This window comes from Sus scrofa, chromosome X, assembly GCF_000003025.6.
Source record: "Sus scrofa isolate TJ Tabasco breed Duroc chromosome X, Sscrofa11.1, whole genome shotgun sequence".
Lineage (NCBI taxonomy): Eukaryota > Metazoa > Chordata > Mammalia > Artiodactyla > Suidae > Sus > Sus scrofa.
This window is the reverse complement of record NC_010461.5, coordinates 57446486-57467082: the sequence shown is the minus strand read 5'-3', so window position 1 is coordinate 57467082 and position 20597 is coordinate 57446486. Positions and strand designations below refer to the sequence as shown.

Below are 20597 nucleotides of genomic sequence, written 5' to 3'. Positions count from 1 at the left end.
TTGCAGTCAGAAACTACACCTTACTTCTGTATTGGCATCTAGCACACTGCTTGATAAATACTGAAGGAACAAATGAATGAAGGAATGAATACCATGTACCGATCCACTCTCCTAAACCAAATTCTGGAAGCCACTTTCCATTCTTCCTTCTCCACCCCCAAATGCCAACTGGTCAAGTCCTGTTGACTCTACCCTCTAAAGATCTCTCAATACAGATGTGATAAATTCATTTGAGTAATAAAAAAAAAAATAAAAAAAAAATAAAGATCTCTCACACTCATCCCCTTCCTCCCCATCTTAATGCCACAGCCCTAGTTTCAGGATCTGTTACTCCTACTTAAATTAAATTTGCCCCCCTCCAAACCATTCTCCACACTATTGCTGGAATTTTTAATTTTTTATTACAAAAATAATACATTCTTATAAAAAATTCAAACAATGCAGAAATAAAAGCACAATGCCCACCCAGCATACAAACAAGTATATAGCTCCCTCCCCTCCAAGCCCATTCCCCAGAGGTCATCACTGTGAACAGTTTTGCATATATCCTTTCAGACCTTTTCCTTTGCATATACAAGTATATATAAACACATATAAATATACACACATGGTTTTGTCATTTACAAAAAATGGGATCACACTTGTTACATACGATTCAATTCTTTTTCTTCATTCAATATACAGAAAAATTCTAAAACATAAACCTGATTATATCAGGCCACCAGAGCGCCTCATTTCTCATAATATAAAATTCACACACATTATTAGCATCAAATTCAAAGCTCTTGATGATATACTTCCTGTCCATCTTTCAGTCTCATCTCTAGCCATTCCAGCATTGAAAGACTGGAACATAAACCATCTTAAATCCTTTCTGGAACAAGGCAGGTACAAACAAACAAACAAACAAACTAGGAACACACTCTGCCATTTCTAGAGTTCGGCCTTTTCACTTCATGTTACACTCTGCCTGGACTTTTCCATCTGGCAAGCTCCTACTACTTAATTCTTCAACCATCAGCTTAAAAATTACCTCCAAGAACACTTCCCTGACTTTTTCAGACATGATTGCTCCTCTTTTTTCCCCTATACTTTATATCTAAACTTCTTAATTGCACTTATCTCACAGTACTGTAATGATTTATTAACATATTTTGAATTCCACTCCCCCTCCCCCAACTTCATGGTGAGATCTTTGGGTAAAAGGAATGTGTCTTATTTAATTTTGCATCCCAAGGATCTGACAGAGTACTTATCATGAAGCAGATGCTCAATAACAAATCTGTTGAGAATATTATGATTCCAGAAACATTCGCTGAGTACCTACTCTGCACAGAACCATAGCCTAATCATAAAAAGAAAACAGAAGACACAGTCTTTGCCCTAAAGAACTTACCATTCCCCTACCATTTTCCTGGGGGGGGGGAAGGGACAGAACACATTTACATGGCAACATATCATTTCTGATATATAGGCTGTTTCAAAAATTTAGAGTCATTTGCCTCCAATCCATTTAGGAACAAGGCATTGTATTATCAAATAAATAAATAAAACAATGGGCGGCTTGTCCACCAGGTTTATGTTTTTAGTGTGGCACAGAGTCTATCAGAACCCAATTCTCTGTCCCAGCAGGGGACTGTCACCTGTTCCAACCTGCAAATTAGAAAACTGAGATGATACCATGCTTGGAAATTTTCTAATACATCAAGAGGACATAAAGTTATTAGTTTTTTCATAATTTCTCCTCCTTCCACAGGAAAAAAAAAATGTTACCAAGAGCAACAAAGGAAGTTAAAGGAGGGCACTGGGGAGGGAGGGGATTGCTCTCTTTTTCTTAGTGGTGAGGGAAGGGGGTTGCTTCCTTTTAAATCAAAGGGTGGCATTGCCCCAGGATGACCAGGAGAGGCGATTTATTATCATTTGCGCACTATTTTTTTAAAGCCTAAGGTGTTAGTTAATCTGGTGATTTCAGGATCAGACACTGTACAAATATAAACAAATGGGGGGAGGGGAGAAAGTGAACCACTAGGCTGGAGAACAGGGAAGGCTGACCAAGGAGGCCCAAAGGAAGCCTCATTCATCAGAGTCCAAGTCACTGTCCCCAGCAATGGAGTGGAAATCCTCACTGTCCTCCTCGTCCTCTGACAGGTGGACCTGGCTTAGTACACTCGGCCCAGAGCGCTGCTCTTCCTCCTCCTCATCTTCTTCCTCCTCTGATACCTCATACCCACCGATGCTGCTGAAGCTGGTGTCTTGGGTGTTCGACTTGGGATCAGGCTCCTCATAGCTCCCATAACTGAGAAGAGAAACATGTCATCTCTCAAGCTCGGACACCATCCTCTAGCTGACCAGTCCCGTTCTCAGTGCCACCAAGGGATCAGCCCATCTCACCTCCCCTGGACACTAAAATGACTGGTTCTGGACTATTCTACAGGTCCCTGAGAGAAAAATGATCCTGTTCAAAAACATCAACTTGCCAGCTTCATATATGCAAGAACCTGCATGAAAGACTCCCCTACACATGAACAACACACTGCCAGCTTACATGACCATAAATGCTCTGAGAGCCTCATAGTTTCATCTACCACTCACAGCCTCACTCATCTACATATCCAATTAGTCAACAGTTCTGATGATTCTACCTCTTCAATATATCCTGTTACTTTCCCCTCCTTTGCAGCCCAACTCCACCTGCCTTGGCTTAGTCCTTTGTGATCTCTGGCCTGTACCACTTCATGTCTCCAGCCTTGCTCTTTCCCAATTAATTCTTCACATTTCTGCCAGAGTGCTCTTTATTTTTTGTTTGTTTGTTTATTCTTACTTTTACTTAAAAAAATTCACACAAGTAATGCATGTTCACTGGTTTTAAAAAAATAAGAATATACACCAGAAAAAAGAAAAAAAATCACCAATAACTACCACCCAGAGATAATTTTTTGGTATAAGACCTTCCAATTTTTTTTTCTATATACTTCACTTTGATGCTTAACCATTTTTCTTTATTTACAAAATACTCTATATACTCTTCAGGAATCTGCTTTTTCACTAATGTTTATAATGAACATCTTTCCATGTCAATAAACATACATCTATAGTATCGTCTTAATAGCTGCATGGTAGTCCACTGTTTAGCTGTAACATGATTTATTACACAGTCTCTCACTAGGACATTTAAGCTGTCTTTACCCACTAGAAACGATGATGTGATAAACATCCTTGTACAAACATCTTGATGAAGGTATTTTACTATTCCCATGGAATAACTTCCTAGATATGGAATTTGGGGGCTAAAGGAGATAAACGTTTTTAAAGTTTCTGATTTATGATAAATCGCTGTACTTTCTCATCCTATTTTATCAATTTACATTACCAAACCGTTGTTTCACAACGTCTTTTTCCTCTTGCCTTTTCCAACACTGGGCATCATCATTCATTTTAATCGCTGCCCATCTTATAGGTAAAAAATTGCATTTCACTGTTTTATTGCATTTCTCTAATTCTTAGGGAAGCTAATTTTTCATATATTTATTGGCTGTTTGCGCTTCTTTTGTTAATTGTTAATTCATGTCTTTCGTCCATCTTTCTTTTGGGACCCAGGGTAAGCTTTCCAAAATACACATCTGATCATACTACTCTCATTCAATGTCTGCCCATAACTCTCAAGCCCCTCAGGATTTGGTCCTTACCTACCTCTTTAAATTGTCTTTATCATATGGATCATGAACAGAAGTTCTAGCCACACTGAGCTGCTTGCATTCTCTCAAAATGTTTCATGGCTCTATGTCTTTAATACATGCTGTTCTTACTCTCAGGAGTGCCCTTCACACCCTTCATCTAGCTAATTCCTGCTCTGATTCAGCTCAGTTTCCTTCTCTATCTACCTCCCCTACCTCTACTCCAACCCAAGATCCAGAAAAATTCTGTGGTTGCCTATCACAGCACTTTTCACGTTACACTGTGATCATTAACTGTTTGTCTATTTTAGGTTTCCCATTAGACTAAATGCTTTTGTACTTGTGATAAATATTTGATGGATGAATAAAGATGCATTTTTGCTTGCTGGATACCTCTGGCTGTATGTATTATATGTACCATAAATCACAAACTCATTTTTCTGCCTCCTTTCCCACTCCATCTAATACCTTTTCTTCTTTCCTAGCTCAGTGACATTCTCTTTCATAACATATCTAGTCTCCTTACCTCCTAAATCCAATTTATCTACCCTCTAAATCATTCTAGAATATGTCCCTTCCTTGCCCCCACTCCTAACAGATCCTAGATGAATTCCTTATCATTGCCCTGGAGTTATTACATACATGAATTTGATGTTACTTTCTCTTCCTTGAGAATGATGATTCTCATTAACCACAATCCAAGTGTCTTAGCATGCCAGTTAAGGTCCTCTACAATACAATTCCTTGCTACCTCTGGAGTGACAACTCCAAACAACCTCCCTTTGCTCTGGAATATACTTTGTTATATCTCTGGGCCTTTGAACATATTGTTCCATCTTTAAAGATCTCCTCACCTGCTGCCACTCATCTAAATAGGAGCCTCCTATTCATTTTGTAAGGCCCAGTCCAAATGTTCTCCCATCTGTGAAAGTTTCCCTGATTAAGCAGAGTGAGACACTCTCTCCTCAGTGGTAACTTGGCACTTTGTATTTAACTTATGCTATATAGCACTTATCACACTGTATTTGTAATGACTGTGTTTGTATCAGTATCTTCCACTAAACTGTGAGCTCCTCAAGGGCAGGATATGTCTTGCTCCTCTGTGTATCCCCAAGGGCCTAGCATAGTGCCTGGCCCTAGTAGGTGCTCAGGCAATGTTTGATGGATGAAAGTAATCTGATGCTGGGCCCTCTGACATAGCTGGGCACTTTTCTTAGTTGCCCAGCCCTGTAGCATGTTGCTGCCCATTACCTGATGTTGCTATCCTCCAAACCATGAGAAGCCTCCCCACCGTCTCCCTCATAGGACATCATGCTTTCTTCATTTTCCATGCCCATCCTTGTGTTCTCCTGAAGCATGCGGGGCTGTTTGGGTCTTATCCCACCAGATCCCACATCAGAGTCACTTCCACTTTCACTCAGCTGGATAGCTGTGAAAAGAGACAGATCCTGAGATAAGCTTAACAGAATTAATATCTCTGGCTTAGTCTTCTAGAACTAGTTAATCCCATGCATTTACACAGGCATCCTGCCTGGACTCCTCACCTCAGAGGATTGCCTAGGGTCAACACTGACAAGATCTGTAGTTTGGAAAGTGAATTAAAAAACCATTTCCAGGAGTTCTCATTGTGGTGCAGTGGAAACGAATCCGACTAGTATCCATTAGGATGCAGGTTCCATCCCTGGCCTCAGTGTGTCGGGGGTCCAGCGTTACTGTGGCTGTGGTGTAGGCCGGCAGCTGTAGCTCTGATTCGACCCCTAGCCTGGGAACTTCCGTATGCCTCCGCCTTGGGTGGAGACCTAAAAAAACAAACAACCCCCCCCCCATTTCCTAGAGAACTCTACCCAATATTCTATGATAATCTATGTGGGAAAAGAATCTGAAATGTGTGTATACGTATAACTGAATCACTTTGTTGTATAGCAGAAATTATCACAACATTGTAAATCAACTATACTTTGATAAATTTTTTTTTTAATTTCCTTTTTCCATTTCAATGCAATCTGTTTTCTTCCTTTCATCTCCTTCTACATTTCCCCCCTGCCACTGCCATTAATCCACATCCCAAAGCAGGACTTTTTTTCTTAATTTTTTCCTTTCCTATACACTTCTTTCTCATTTCTGTCAAGTATTCAAATTAAAGCTGCTGCTTCAGCACTGCCTTTTTGTTTTGTTTTGGTTTTTTTTGGCCACACCTGGGGCATGTGGAAGTTTTCAGGTCAGGGATTGAACCTGCACCATAGCAGTGACAACGCTAGATCCCCAACCCACTGAGCCACAAGGGACTTCCCAGCACTGCCTTTTTGACTGTCATCTTTCGTACCTCCTACGTTGTATTTCTTCACCTCTTCTAAGACTAATGAATTTGACCACCCTATGAGTGAGAGTGCTTAGTACCCTGAGGTCTATTAATGGGACTTCAATAAAGAGTGGCTTCTGGAGTTTCTGTCCTGGCTCAGCAGTGACGAACCTAACTAGTATCTATGAGGGTGCGGGTTTGATCCCTGGCCTGCTCAGTGGGTGAAAAGATCTGGCATTGCTGTGAGCTGTGGTGTAGGTCGCAGACAAGGCTCAAATCCTGCGTTGCTGTGGCTGTGGTGTAGGCCGGCAGCTATAATTCCAATAAGACCCCTAGCCTGGGAACTTCCATATGCTGTGGGTACGGCCCTAAAAAGACGCCCTCCCCCCCCCAAAAAAGAGCAGCTTCTGGTAACAGCATATGTGACCCAGAACTTCCTACTAAGTCCTGAGGACACTATGGTAAGATATGTACCAGAGAAAGGGTTATCTCCTTCTTCATCACTCCCAGCATCTTCCTCATCATCTTCTCCTTCGGACATAAGCAAATCCTCATACAGGACACTGGCTTGAGGCTGTTGCACAGTTCCTTCTTCATCTGCAAGATCACCATCTGCATCTTCACCCTCCTGAATGAGATCAGTTGAGGATCTAAGTATAGTCAATCAACCAAGTAAAAGACCAGATGCCACCACCAGCCTCCCCTTGCTGCCTCACAAGAACTTGAAGTAATTCTGGTGGATAGATTTGTTTAGCTGGTCCCAAGGATTAAAGTCAGGCTGTGCCTCACTATGGAGACCCTTTGATATTGCCTTGGGATTTAGCCTGCCCTGTACTATTGGGGGTTCCTACCATACAAGGGTATAATGTAACCATAAGCTTTCTGCAAGCATACTCACTGGGGCTGGAGTCTTAGGTTTCCCATCCTCCTCCTCATCATCATACCCTTCAATATCTACATCAGAGTCTTCCTCGCCCAGCCTACCTCGGCCCTGGCGCATCTGAGTAAGGAACACAAATAGCACATCATTGAGGGACGTGCCAGTAGGAGGAGTTAACCAAGGGCTCTCACCCAGGACAGATGCTCCTCCCTGATATCCCAGCCAAGCCCACAGCTAGTGGGGGCTGTTTACACAGCTTAAGGCATGTGCATTTCCCCCCATTCATTCTTTGGAAATCACATGTAGGGTAAAAAAACCAAAGAAAAGGAAGCTCATTGACCTACTCTTGCTGTATCATCACAAGGAGACTCTTCCTTTCTAACCCAAGCTTTCCCTAGCTTTTTCGGACTCTGGGACAGAAAAGCCCTCCTGGGTTTTGCACTCTCCACCAAAGCTGATAAGATTTCTGGCTTCAGATTAGGAGTATCTGCTGATACCTCTAGAAAAGGCCAATTAAAAAATTTAATTTTATAAATAACTTTAATTTAGATAACACATATACAGTAAAGTAGCGGAGCAATTATTTTGAACTTCGTCTCTGAATGCAGTTGGTCTTTTTAGTCACCTGTCAGGTTGCTCTGATAACTCACACACTTTTCACACTTGTACCATCCCTTAAGTTCTGCAGTGCCTGACACTCTGCCCATGGTAAAAGATAGAAGATAATGCCAGTCATGAGACTTGCCACCATCCCACCTTGAAATCGCATTTCCAGGCCTTCACTCCCAGGGCCAAGGGGTCCAATCATCAACTTTAATACCATTACTACCATCACTCCTCCATCCCCCACCCCCAAGCACACCACCAATCTCACAAAGAGAAAAACAACACGTTACCTGTGTCACCTGCTTTTCTGGAGTGGCAGTGGGAATATCCAGGACAGACATATTGCTCTCATCTTGAAATACAGAGGCATCTCGAGACATACTGAGGGATGTGTTGGTATCATACAAATCAGGAGGCTGTGGCACAAATCACACAACTTAGCTTCTACTTAGTAAAGGGAGTAAGACACACAGAGAACTCTTTCAGAACATTCACTGCAAAAAGGTCATGCAGACAATCCATTTAAAGAGAAAACATAGTTTTGACATAGCTTCATGGATATGTTTTTGGGAATCCAACAAATGTTGCTCATTATAGCAGATAGGCATCTAATGTATATGATCAGAAGCCTGAAGCAGAAAAGCAGGAAAGCTATGGGGCAATTCTGTGTCCTACCAGCCTTTCTGGTCAATAACTTAGTTTTTCTAAGCCTTGTCTGATTGCTTTTAGGCCCAGGGCTTCATATCAGTGCTATTTTGAGTGTTTGGTTTAGAGACATCTAACAGAAAATGGGATAAAGAAATTTCAATTTCAATAAGAGCATGGAATAGGGTAATAGCTTATGAGCTCGCCAGAGGATGCAAAGAGGCAAAATGGCATCATGAAGAACCATGGACTTGGAGTAAACTGCCTTGGATTTGAGTCCTGGCTCCACCATTTGCTAGCTAAGTAACTTCAACGAATTACTTACTTTCTCTAAGCCTTAGTTTCCTCAATTGTAAAACATGGACGATAATGTCAACCTCACAAGGCTGTTGGGAGAATTAAGAGATGTGTTTATGCTCCTTATCTAGACGCTTCACACTCAAATAAATTATAGTTCCCTTCCCTCTTCCCTCTCCTGAAGAGAACAGGGATATAGCAAATGGACTATTCAGTGAAAGGAGGGTAGGAGGGACTAAAAAAAGAACAGGCTGGAAAAGTAGGAAAGAGTTTTCTAAAAAGCTGCTGAGGATAGAAATATTATGCAGCTATTAAAAAATGTTTTCAGGAGTTTGTCATGGCGCAGTGGTTAATGAATCCGACTAGGAACCATGAGGTTGCGGGTTCGGTCCCTGCCCTTGCTCAGTGGGTAAATGATCTGGCGTTGCCGTGAGCTGTGGTATAGGTTGCAGACGCGGCTCGGATCCCGCGTTGCTGTGGCTCTGGTGTAGGCTGGTGGCTGCAGCTCCAATTTAACCCCTAGCCTGGGAACCTCCATATGCCGCAGGAGCGGCCCAAGAAATAGCAAAAAGACAAAAAAAAAAAGAAAAGAAAAAATGTTTTCAGGAGTTTCTGGGTGGTTCCGCTGGTTAAGGATCTGGCTTTGTCACTGCTGTAGCACAGGTTCAATCCCTGGCCTGGCAATTTCTGCATGCTGTGGGTGTGACCAAAAAAAAAAAAGTTTTCAGAGTATTTAATGAAATAAAATGTTCTACTCAGCTATAAAAAAAACAAAATAATGCCACTGGCAGCAATGTGGATGCAACTAGATTACCATACTAAGTGAAGTAAGTCAGAAAGAGAAGGACAAATACCGTATGGTATCACTTATATATGGAATATAAAATATGGCACAAATGAACTATCAACAAAACAGAAAGAGATTCAAAGACATAGAGAAGAGACTTGTGGGGAGTGGGGGAGTGGGAGTCTGGGGTTAGTAGATGCAAACTATTATATTTAGAATGGACAGACAATAAAGTCCTACCATACATGAAGTTCCTGTTGTGGCTCAGCAGTAACAAACCTGACTACTATCCATGAGAATGCAAGTTTGACCCCTGGCCTCCCTCAGTGGGTTAAGGATCTGGCATTGCCATGAGCTGTGGTGTAGATTGTAGACGCAGCTCAGATCCTGTGTTGCTGTGGCTGTGGTGTAGGCTGGCAACTATAGCTCCAATTTGACCCCTAGCCTGGGAACTTCCATATGCTGCAGGTGCGGCCCTAAAAAGAAAAAAAAAGTCCTACTGTACAGCACAGGGAGCTATACCCAATCTCCTGGGATAGACCGTGACAGCAAATAATATAAAAAAAAAAGAATGTGGGAGTTCCCGTCGTGGCGCAGTGGTTAACGAATCCGACTAGGAACCATGAGGTTGCGGGTTCGGTCCCTGCCCTTGCTCAGTGGGTTAACGATCCGGCGTTGCCGTGAGCTGTGGTGTAGGTTGCAGACGCGGCTCGGATCCCGCGTTGCTGTGGCTCTGGCGTAGGCCGGTGGCTATAGCTCCGATTCAACCCCTAGCCTGGGAACCTCCATATGCCGAGGGAGCGGCCCAAGAAATAGCAACAACAACAACAACAACAACAACAAAAAGACAAAAGACAAAAAAAAAAAAAAAAAAAAAAAGAATGTGTATAAATGTATGACTGAGTCTCTTTGATACATAGCAGAAATTGGCACAGCACTGTTAATCAACACTCTAATAAAAAATTTAAAAGGGAGTTCCCGTCGTGGCGCAGTGGTTAACGAATCTGACTGGGAACCGTGAGGTTGCGGGTTCGGTCCCTGCCCTTGCTCAGTGGGTTAACGATCCGGCATTGCCGTGAGCTGTGGTGTAGGTTGCAGACGCGGCTCGGATCCAGCGTTGCTGTGGCTCTGGCGTAGGCCAGTGGCTACAGCTCCGATTCGACCCCTAGCCTGGGAACCTCCATATGCCGTGGGAGCGGCCCAAGAAATAGCAAAAAGCCAAAAAAAAAAAAAAAAAGAAAAGAAAAGAAATAAAATGCTTATAACACGAAGTGAAAACAAGACACAAAAGCATATTGACCAATTTCACTTTAAAATATGTCTATACATTCACACATACACATATTACAGATATGAAGGAAGCACACCAAAATGTTCATAGTACTTGGTTCTTTCTGAGTGGTGGACTTGATTTTAGGTAACATATTTATTCTATATATTTTCCAATTTGTCCCAATGAGCATGTTACTTTTGTCAACAAAAAACCACACATATGTGTTACTTTGTTGTTAAGTCAAATAAAAAAGACTGAGAACAGCATTTTGGAGAGAGAGCAGAATTCAAAGCATTACAAAGTGCAGATAAACTAGTTGTGGAACAGAAGAGAAAATCAGGGAGTGAAAGGCCATGTGGGAAAATGCAAAGCAATTTTAAATAAAAGTGTTAAGCTGAATATATGATGCAACATAAGCTGGGTAGAAACAGTTGAGTGAAATTACATTATTGATTACCACCATTTAGAGTTGGAAGTAAAGGATGACTACTATCATGTTTCTACACAACCAAAGCTGTATTATGACAGGTTAAACTTAGGCAAACACACTTTAATAGCATTTTGGTTTGAGAATAGTAATGACAATCACTCACATGCATCTTCCTCAGTTTTAGAGGTAATTAATTGGGCTTAATTACTATTTTAAAGCATACAGATGAGGGAAGGCAATGAGAGGGTGAACTGGAATAACCAAGAGGCTCCATCTACACCCTACTCTTCATAGGAGATCCTCTAACTGCACCAAACAACAGCTACTGCTTAGGAGGAAGAACAGTTGCTAGGTTTTCCTCAACTATTTGAGACAGTGTGAGAGCAGAAGGGAAGAAAGGAAGATGACTTCTGGGTCTAAGGCTCTGACTCACCAAAGGGCTAGCTTAGGCTGTTACAGACCAGCTACTATGTACCACTCAGTGGTTAGACTCTTCTGAGGAATGATGGCTAAAACCCAGGCTTGAACTTACCAGAAAGGGCCTTGTGGAAGCTGTGGGTATATTAGCAAATAGGACCTTCCTGAGAAACATCACTCACCCAAGACCCCTTGACCCAATCTGCCCCCACACGCCAAGAGCCTTTCCTTGTTCAGGGCCTGGAACAAATATCTTAGGGTTCTTTACACTTGGCCCCTCAGTGACCTAGGTTTTGGGGTGAAAGAGTAAAAGATATATAGGGAGAGTGCATGAATGAGATACAGACAGCAATTATCCAACAGAGATCACATAGGTTGCATTATTAGTTCAGAGTGAAACCTGAGCAGAATGAAAAAAAGTTTTCCAGCAAGAAGTGGGAGAAATTTGCATTAAAATATTTTGTTAAATTTGAAAGGGCCTCTGAGAATGCTGTAGACGACTTTCATACAGATAAAGAAATAAACATTTACTGAGTATCTATTATGTGCTAGGCAAATGACCTTGTTTACTGTTCACAGCAATCTTAAAAAGTACATTTTAGAGAAAAGGAAATTGAATTAGAGGTTAACTTGCAAGGTCACAAAGCTAGATAGCAGCAGAGCTAAGACTCAAAACCCAGGACTATTTTATGACAAATTTCATGTACTTTCCACTTGACCACAGTGCCTCTAATACAGCCACATTCTGGTAAGTCCTATTCTTCAAATATGCCAATCCTCTCAGAGCACAGTATAGATGAAATATACTTAGTATATTCAAGGGTTAGATCAGAAAGACTAAACATTTCTTACTAATCTTGCTCTCTAGTCTTTGACATGTAAACATAAGAACATTATAAACATTACCTTTCTTCATTTATAGGGAGAGGGAAATCAATCCAGGGAAACAGGTGACATCTGAGTTACACTGAGATACCTCACAGGTAATGAGTAATAAGGCATCTATAAGGCACAGGAATGTGCCATGTCTATAATCCAGGGATGTCCTAGAACCCCAATGCATGGGGCGAGGGGGCTCCAGAGACTTACGAAGATGCCTCTGGCCAAGGTAGTCAGGAATCTGGTATTCCTAAATAATGACTGAACAACTAAGACCCCACCCATTCATTCATCCCACACCTGCCTCTTCTGGATTGAACCAGGCCACCAAGACCCATGGCCCTCACTCACCTTAGCCTTTGAGAAGACAAGAAAGCACACGAAAGGCATATGAAGAGGAAGGACAGAGAAGAAGGGTAACTCAGTAAATACATCTGTTAACATGCTCCCAATTTCCCAAACCAATAAGAAAACTATAAAAGGAGGTTCCTAGTCCTCAAACTCACCTGAGGTGTGTAGGGCCCTGGGGTCATTGGGTCCAAGCTTTCTAATTCTGCTTCCTCCAAAGCTGCTTCTTTAGCTGTACAAATATCCTTCTCAAGTTGAGTCAAATGCTCATCATACTAAGAAATAAAGAAAATTAGTGAATTTATTCAACATGTATTTTAGGCACTGGGGATACAAAAGTTGTAAAAAAGAGCAAACAAAAAAATCCGTCTTCAGGTAGGATAGGCAAAGAAGGCCTCCTAATCACTCAAGGGAACAAAGGGATTCCAGAAAGCTAGATCCCAAGGGGACCTCCTCTTTACCACCTACCTCAGTCAATGTCTGGTAACAGACATTCACAATCTCCTGAGCAGTCTTAGTATACTGACTTTCAGGCCCTATAAATGAAAAAAGAGAATGCCATTACCTTTGCAGACCTAAGTTCTAGATATCTGCATCGTCATGAGCAGTGGTGTCCTATTATCCTAAAACCCCAAAATCATGCTTCTGCTCTAACGTGGATTTTTTTCCCCCCTAGCTGCACTCATGGCATGTGAAAGTTCCTGAGCTAGGGATCGAACCTGCCCCACAGCAGTGACTTGAGCCACTGCGATGACAACGCCAGATCCTTAACCTGTTGTGCCACAAGAGAACTCCGTAATGTGGACTCTTGTTCTACTTTTGGAAGTGGAAAATTTCAAACACATACAAAAAACAGAGACACTAATATAATGAACTCCCATGTACCTATTACCCAGCTTCGATGATCAATATAATCAATCCTGTTTCATTTACGTCAACTTTCACACTCTTCCCAAATTACTCTGATGCAAATTTCAGCATTTCATTCTATCTATAAATTGTTCAGAATGCGTCTTTAAGCACTCTTTAAAAAAAGAACTAAGATACTATTATGGTAGATACATGTCATTATAAATATGTCAAAACCCACAGAAAGTACAATATCAAGAGTGAACCCTGGAGTTCCCGTCATGGCGCAGTGGTTAAGGATTCCGACTAGGAACCATGAGGCTGCAGGTTCGGTCCCTGCCCTTGCTCAGTGGGTTAACGATCCGGCATTGCCATGAGCTGTGGTGTAGGTTGCAGACGCGGCTCGGATCCAGCGTTGCTGTGGCCCTGGCATAGGCTGGTGGCTACAGCTCCAATTCGACCCCTAGCCTGGGAACCTCCATATGCCGCGGGAGCGGCCCAAGAAATAGCAAAAAGACAAAAAAAAAAAAAAAAAAGAGTGAACCCTAATGTAAGTTACGGATTTGGGGTGATAATGATTGTAACAAGTGTACCACCCTAGCGGAAAGATGCTGCTAAGGGGAGGCTGTACATATGTATGGGCACAGGGTACATGGGAACCTTATGTACCGTCTGTTCAATTTTGCTCTAAACTATTCAGAAAGATAAACGTCTATTTAAAAAAAACCCAACTATATTACACCTAAAATAGTTAACAATAATTCTTTAATTATATAGCCAGTCAACATTCAAATTTCCCCAATTGTCTTATAAACATTCTTTTACATTTATTATTATTTTCTAATGGCCACACCTACGGTATGTTGAAGTTTCTGGGCCAGGGATTAAATTCATGCCGCAGCTGCAGCAATGCCGGATCCTTTAACCTACCACACCAGGCCAGGGACTGAACCCGTGTTTCTGCAGTGACCTGAGCTGCTGTAGTGGATTTTTTTTTTTTAGGGCTGCACCTGTGGCATATGGAAGTTCCCAGGCCAGGGGTCTATAGATTCTTAACCCACTGCACCACATTTCATTTTTTTGAATCATAATCCAAAGAAGGTCCACACATTGCATTTGGCTGATGTGTCTCTTTCATCGTACTTTAACCTATTAAGTGATTCTTAATCAAACTATTCAGTTTCTCATACAGCCTTTGTCGTAAGTTGCAAATTGATGGCTTGCCAGTCAATAGTTTTGTCTGGATCACAAAAATATCTGTATAGGTGGTGATCATTTTGTAATGTGCAGAAATAATGAATTGCTATTGTTTACCTGGAACTAAAACAGTAGGTGTATGTCAATTATACTTCAATTTAAAAAATCACTCCAATTTGTGAAAATACATTGAGATAGGCACTCATAATATCTACACTTTTAGGGAGTTCCTGTCGTGGCTCAGTGGAAACGAATATGACTAGCATCTATGAGGACGCAGGTTCAATCCCTGGCCTCACTCAGTGGGTTAAGGATCCAGCATTGGTCAGGAGCTGTGGTGCAGGTCGCAGACATGGCTCAGATCCGGCACTGCTGTGGCTGTGGCATAGGCCAACAGCTACAGCTCTGATTCAACCCCTAGCCTGGGAACCTCCACATGCCATGGGTGCAGCCCTGAAAAGACAATAAAAAATTAAAAATAAAAAACAGGAGTTCCTGTTGTGGCGCAGTGGTTAACGAATCCGGCTAGGAACCATGAGGTTGTAGGTTCGATCCCTGGCCTTGCCGTGAGCTGTGGTGTAGGTCGCAGACGTGGCTCGGATCCCGCGTTGCTGTGGCTCTGGTGTAGGCCGGCGGCTACAGCTCTGATTAGACCCCTAGCCTGGGAACCTCCATATGCCACGGGTGCGGCCCTAGAAAAGGCAAAAAGACAAAAAAATATATATATATATATATATATACCTCAATAAAAGTTTTTTCAAAAAATCAAACTAGTTGGCAACATTTCACAATGTTCACAGAGATTTCATATAAAAACTCAAATGTCTGGCTTCTCAAAAAAAAGATGTAGCAACATAGGGTCAGCATTCTTAAGGCACCAATGGGCTGGATCTGAGTAGCAGCTGCCCATTTTAGATAAGACATGTGTTCCCCAGGTTACATAGTCCCTACCAGGTCTGCTTAACTTATTTACGCCTGGAGCCTGAAGGCATCTGAGTTTTTATTCCCTGCCTTAAGTGCTTTGTAATAACATTTAACATACTGTTCATTCATCTACTTTTTCATAAAGCATTTTTGAGTACTTTCTAGGTGCCAGGCGTTATATAGAGAAATGAATAAGACCACGCCCTCAAGAAGCTCATAGTCTAGCAGAGATGGACTATAAAAAAATAGTGCTACAATGCAGTGAAAAAATATGTATGAGTTCCCATTGTGGCTCAGCAGTAACAAACCTGACCAAGTATCCATGAGGATGTGGGTCTGACTCCTGGCCTTATTCAGTGGGTTAAGGGTCTGGCATTGCCATGAGCTGTGGTGTAGATTGCAGACAGCTCGGATCCCGTGTTGCTGTGGCTGTGGGGTAGGCCGGCAGCTGTAGCTCCGATTTGACCTCTAGCCTGGGAACTTCCATATGCTGTGGGTGCAGGCCTAAAAAGAAAAAAAAAATACATAAAAGGTTCAGTAGAGGCACAGGGGAAGGAGTGGCCAATTCTGAGATGTAAGAGGGAAAAAAGAATTAAGAAAAGCTTCAAAGAAGAGGTGATCCTTGAATTAAACCTATTATTTATCAGGACGTAAATGATAAAAATGCACTACATGTGCATGTTAAGTTTTCATGCCATAGCTACTCTGATTATTCCAAGTTATTATATGGACAAATGTCCCCTTCAGTTAAAACCTTGCACAAGCATAGGCCCTCTATTCTTTACAAAAGATATAAAATAAAGTTGTGTCCTCACACAACCTGACTGTGCCAAACACAAATAAACCCGAAAGAAAACTTAGTCAACCAAAAGATACTTAGGACACATATAAAGACAGCCAGAGCTGGCTCACAGTCAAGAATATTTGAGTGATAAGACTGCAGCTCAAATTTCTGAGTTCTAATCTCCTAGAGCCACCAGTTGGTTGGTTCTCAAAGTACTGATGAAGGCAGACTGCAAAAGTTATCAACAAACTTTCATGTTGCTAGAGAAAACAGGCTGCAAACAGGTTATAGGTAGCCTCCTTCACCAAGGCAGTACATCAGCTTCTTAGAGTATCCTGGCTCTTACAGCCTAAAAAGACCTGCCTCAAGGCTAAAATTCCGGCCTATAGATTAAGATTTCAGCCCTTCAGTTTTTTTTTTTTGTTTTTTTTTTGTTTTTTTCTAGGGCCGCACCGTGGAATATGGAAGTTCCCAGGCTAGGGGTCAAATAGGAGCTGTAGCTGCTGACCTACACCACAGCTCACAGCAACTCCAGATCCTTAACCCACTGATCGAGGCCAGGGATTGAACCTGCAACCTCATGGTTCCTAGTCAGATTCGTTTCCACTGCGCCAAAACGGGAACTCCCAGTTTTGAAACATAAACATGAACCAACACTTTCAATATCTCATTGCTCTCATTTATAACACAGGGAAAAATTAGTTTCATACATTTGCAAAGTTTTCTCTCTTACTTTAAACCACTTTAAAGATGGGACCTCTTCCTTGTCCATTTTCTTTGCAACACACAACTCTAAAGAAATACCCACTAATAATACCCTCAGAATACTACAAAAAATACACTTATTTACAGACTTCCCATCACGGCTCAGTGGTTAATGAATCTGACTAGGAACCATGAGGTTGAGGGTTCAGTCCCTGGCTTTGCTCAGTAGGTTAAGGATCTGGTGTTGCCATGAGTTGTGGTGTAGATTGCAGACGCGGCTCAGATCCCGTGTTGCTGTGGCTCTGGCATAGGCTGGCAGCTACGCTCCGACTGGACCCCTAGCCTGGGAACTTCCATATGCTGTGGGAATGGCCCTAGAAAAGGCGAAAAGACAAAACAAAAACCAACCAAAAAAACCACTTATTTACATAGCTGATAGACCTTTCTATGTGTTTTGATTACTAGCTGTGTCTATTCTCAGGTTTTGGGTTTTTGTTTTGTTTTGTTTTGTTTTGTTTTGGCTGCAACTTCAGCATGCAGAAGTCTCTATGCAAGGTAGCACTGAAGTTTGTTTTTTTGTTTTGTTTTTAGGGCTGTACCTGTGGCATACGGAAGTTCCCAGGCTAAGGGTCAACCTGGAGCTGCTGCTGCCGGCCTATGCCACAGCCACAGCAACACTGGATAGGAGCCTCATCTGTGAACTACACTGCAGCTCAAGGCAATGCCAGATCTTTTAACCCACTGAGCGAGGACAGAGATCAAACCCACATCCACAGAGATACTAGTCAGGTTCTGAACCCACTGAGCTACAATGCTAACTCCCAGCATTGAAGTTTTTTTTTGCTTTTTAGGGGCAGCATCCGTGGCATATGGAGGTTCCCATGCTAGGAGTCCAATCAGAGCTGTAGCTGCCGGCCACAGCCACAGCCACACAGGATCTGAGCCATGTCTGCAACCTTCATCAGAGCTCATGGCAACACCAGATCCTTAACCCGCTGAGTGAGGCCAGGGATTGAACCTGCATCCTCATGGATGCTAGTCAGATTTGTTAACCACTGAGCCACGATGGGAACTCCATAAGTATTTTTGATGGATGGTGGTGGAGTTGGCAAACCACTGCTAACACCACCAAAAACGTATAAAAATACCCATATATATATTTTTTTTTTTTGGCTGTGCCTGCAACATGTGGAAATTCCCAGACCAGTGATTGAACCCAAGCCACAGCAGTGACCTGAGCTGCTGCAGTGACAATGCCAGATCCTTAAGGGAACATGGGATCCCAGTGCCACAAGGGAATTCCCCCCAGATGTTTTCTTATTCCTACCTATACCAGGAATTCTTGAATGCGGTGGTAATGAGAGAGATCCATGAACCTCCTGAATTGCAAACAAAATTCTGTAATACACATTTTTCTGGGTAGAAAACCCATGGTTTTTCATCGGATTCTCAAAGGGGTCCATAACCACCTCCATAAAGCTAAAAATATCACTCTACATTCTGTAGCAATCAGGTGCTTACTGAAAGTAGGATAATCAGTTTTAGGTTTTATAGGCTTAGGAAGAAAAGAGTCACCCAGTGAAGAGACATATAAAGACAATAGGGCCTCTGAGGGAATAATAAAGATGCTAAGGTTATTGTGGGGGAAAGAAAGAGCTGAAGAAACTGAATTCTAATTTCTCATTCCCTAAAAGATTACTATACAGAAAATCAGAATTTATAAAGAGTAATTTCCAGAACGACATGGAAATGAATATGAAAGATAAGGTGTCTTTAAGTTACCACTATGCCTAAGTTATCACTTGCCCTACAGGAGAACAAACGACCCATTTACAAAAAGAAATGTTTTTCTGAATATATTTTGCTTTTCCTCTCTCTCATTTACTAAATTATAGCAAAGCAAGTGCAAATGTCAAAGAAATATATTTATACTTTGCCTCATTCACAAATATTGGCAGTAGCCTATAGAATCACATGTAATTCAATCCGAATGTCCTTAAATACTGATAATTCCAGTGACTGCTTTGGAAAGTTGATACTCCGCCAAAATCGAACAAAATTCCTTTTGTCATTTTTAGGTTAATTTTCCTCTTTAGTAATATCAGGAGAAGAAAATACAGTTACAAGCTCTGTGGTTCTAGTTAGAGAGGGAAAACAAGTATTACTGCTATCTAAAAAATTTCAGAGAAAAATACCAGTTGATTTGGTGAGCAGTCCTGCATAACCAAGAGAAGAGGGTTTGTGATCACTCCTAAGCTCACATATCCTTTGAGAACATTTCCACAAATACTAAAAATAACCTTCTTCCAAAGAAGATGAGCACTGTGCCAAAACAAGCATAAATTATTATCTTGACAGTGAAGAGTGTGGGGGATATGCATGTGTTGCAATGTGAATCATTAAAATTAAAAAATAAAACCTCAGTAGCAGTAGAAAGCTTTTAAAAAAAAACCAGTGCCAGATTTAAAAAGAAATAATTTACAGTTAATTTGTAAAGAAACTAGAATTACTAAATTCAATTATGCATAGTCCACAGATCCCTAAGAGATGAGCTTGGGCTCTGCCAATTCTTAGATATTTATCTCAAACTAAGTCCAGAAAAAGTAAAAAGAGAAGTGAATCTAATCTTTCAGACTGCAGCTAGGCTCTTTACATTATGTACAATGTGGATCAAATACAAATTAAGATGTTTAGTTTCCAAGATAAGAGGTTTGACCTCTCAAACCAGAGTAACAGAACCTCACTCAGAATCTGGACTAGAAACTCAAGAAGCCAGAAATTATCCAGAGGGGAACTGAGGTAATAAATCTCACTGGGCATGGGTAGGATTTACATTATCTACCTGATAAAAAGCCCTAGAGAACCTTAAAACACTTTTTTCCCCTAAATGAACCATTCCATTTAGCAACTTAAATAGACATAGCCTTGACTAAACACACTCATATCGCTACAAAAATCAGAGAAATAACAATATAATTCAAAGTACCTTTTTCTGTAGAGTAAAATTTATAACAGCTAAACTATTCATTTAAAAATATGGAGTTCCCATTGTGGCTCAGGAGTCAGCAAACCCAACTAGCACTCATGAGGGCTCGGGTTTGATCCCTGGCCTCCCTCAGTGGGTTAAGGATCCAGCGTTGCCGTGAGCTCTGGTGTATGTAGGTCACAGATGAGGCTCAGATCTTGTGTTGTTGTGGCTCGGGTATAGGACAGCGTTTACAGCTCTGACTGGACCCCTAGCTTGGGAACCTCCATATGCTGCGGGTGTGGTCCTAAAAAAAAAGACAAAATAATAATAATAATAATAATGATAATGATAATTACTATAAGCCACATGCAGTGCCAGACTCTGATGATACAAATTTTTAAAAAAATAAATAGGAGTTCCCATCATGGTGCAGTGGAAACGAATATGACTAGGAACCATGAGGTTGCAGGTTTGATCCCTAGCCTTGCTCAGTGAGTTAAGGATCCGGTATTGCTGTGAGCTGTGGTAGGTGGCAGACGTGGTTCGCATCTGGTGTTGCAGTGGCTGTGGTGTAGGCCGGCAGCTTTAACTCTGATTAGACCCCTAGCCTGAGACCCTCCACACGCCATGGGTGA

At 41.7% G+C, this 20597-nt stretch overlaps 1 protein-coding gene across 4 annotated transcripts in view; it reads right to left on the bottom strand.

Moving 5' to 3' along the window:
• TAF1 (TATA-box binding protein associated factor 1) overlaps positions 383-20597 on the bottom strand; it is an 84490-nt gene continuing 64275 nt past the window's right edge. For 2 of the 4 annotated variants that reach the window (XM_021079952.1, XM_021079953.1), the window contains exons 33-38: positions 13004-13071; positions 12694-12810; positions 7750-7875; positions 6448-6601; positions 4926-5103; positions 383-2296 (exon numbers count right to left, since the gene is read on the bottom strand). In XM_021079952.1, the coding sequence (XP_020935611.1) occupies positions 2074-2296; positions 4926-5103; positions 6448-6601; positions 7750-7875; positions 12694-12810; positions 13004-13071 (866 nt within the window). In that variant the 3' untranslated portion in view covers positions 383-2073. Of the gene's footprint in view, positions 2297-4925; positions 5104-6447; positions 6602-6871; positions 6974-7749; positions 7876-12538; positions 12545-12693; positions 12811-13003; positions 13072-20597 lie in introns of all 4 variants that reach the window. The other 2 variants (XM_021079951.1, XM_021079950.1) reach the window with 2 other exon arrangements.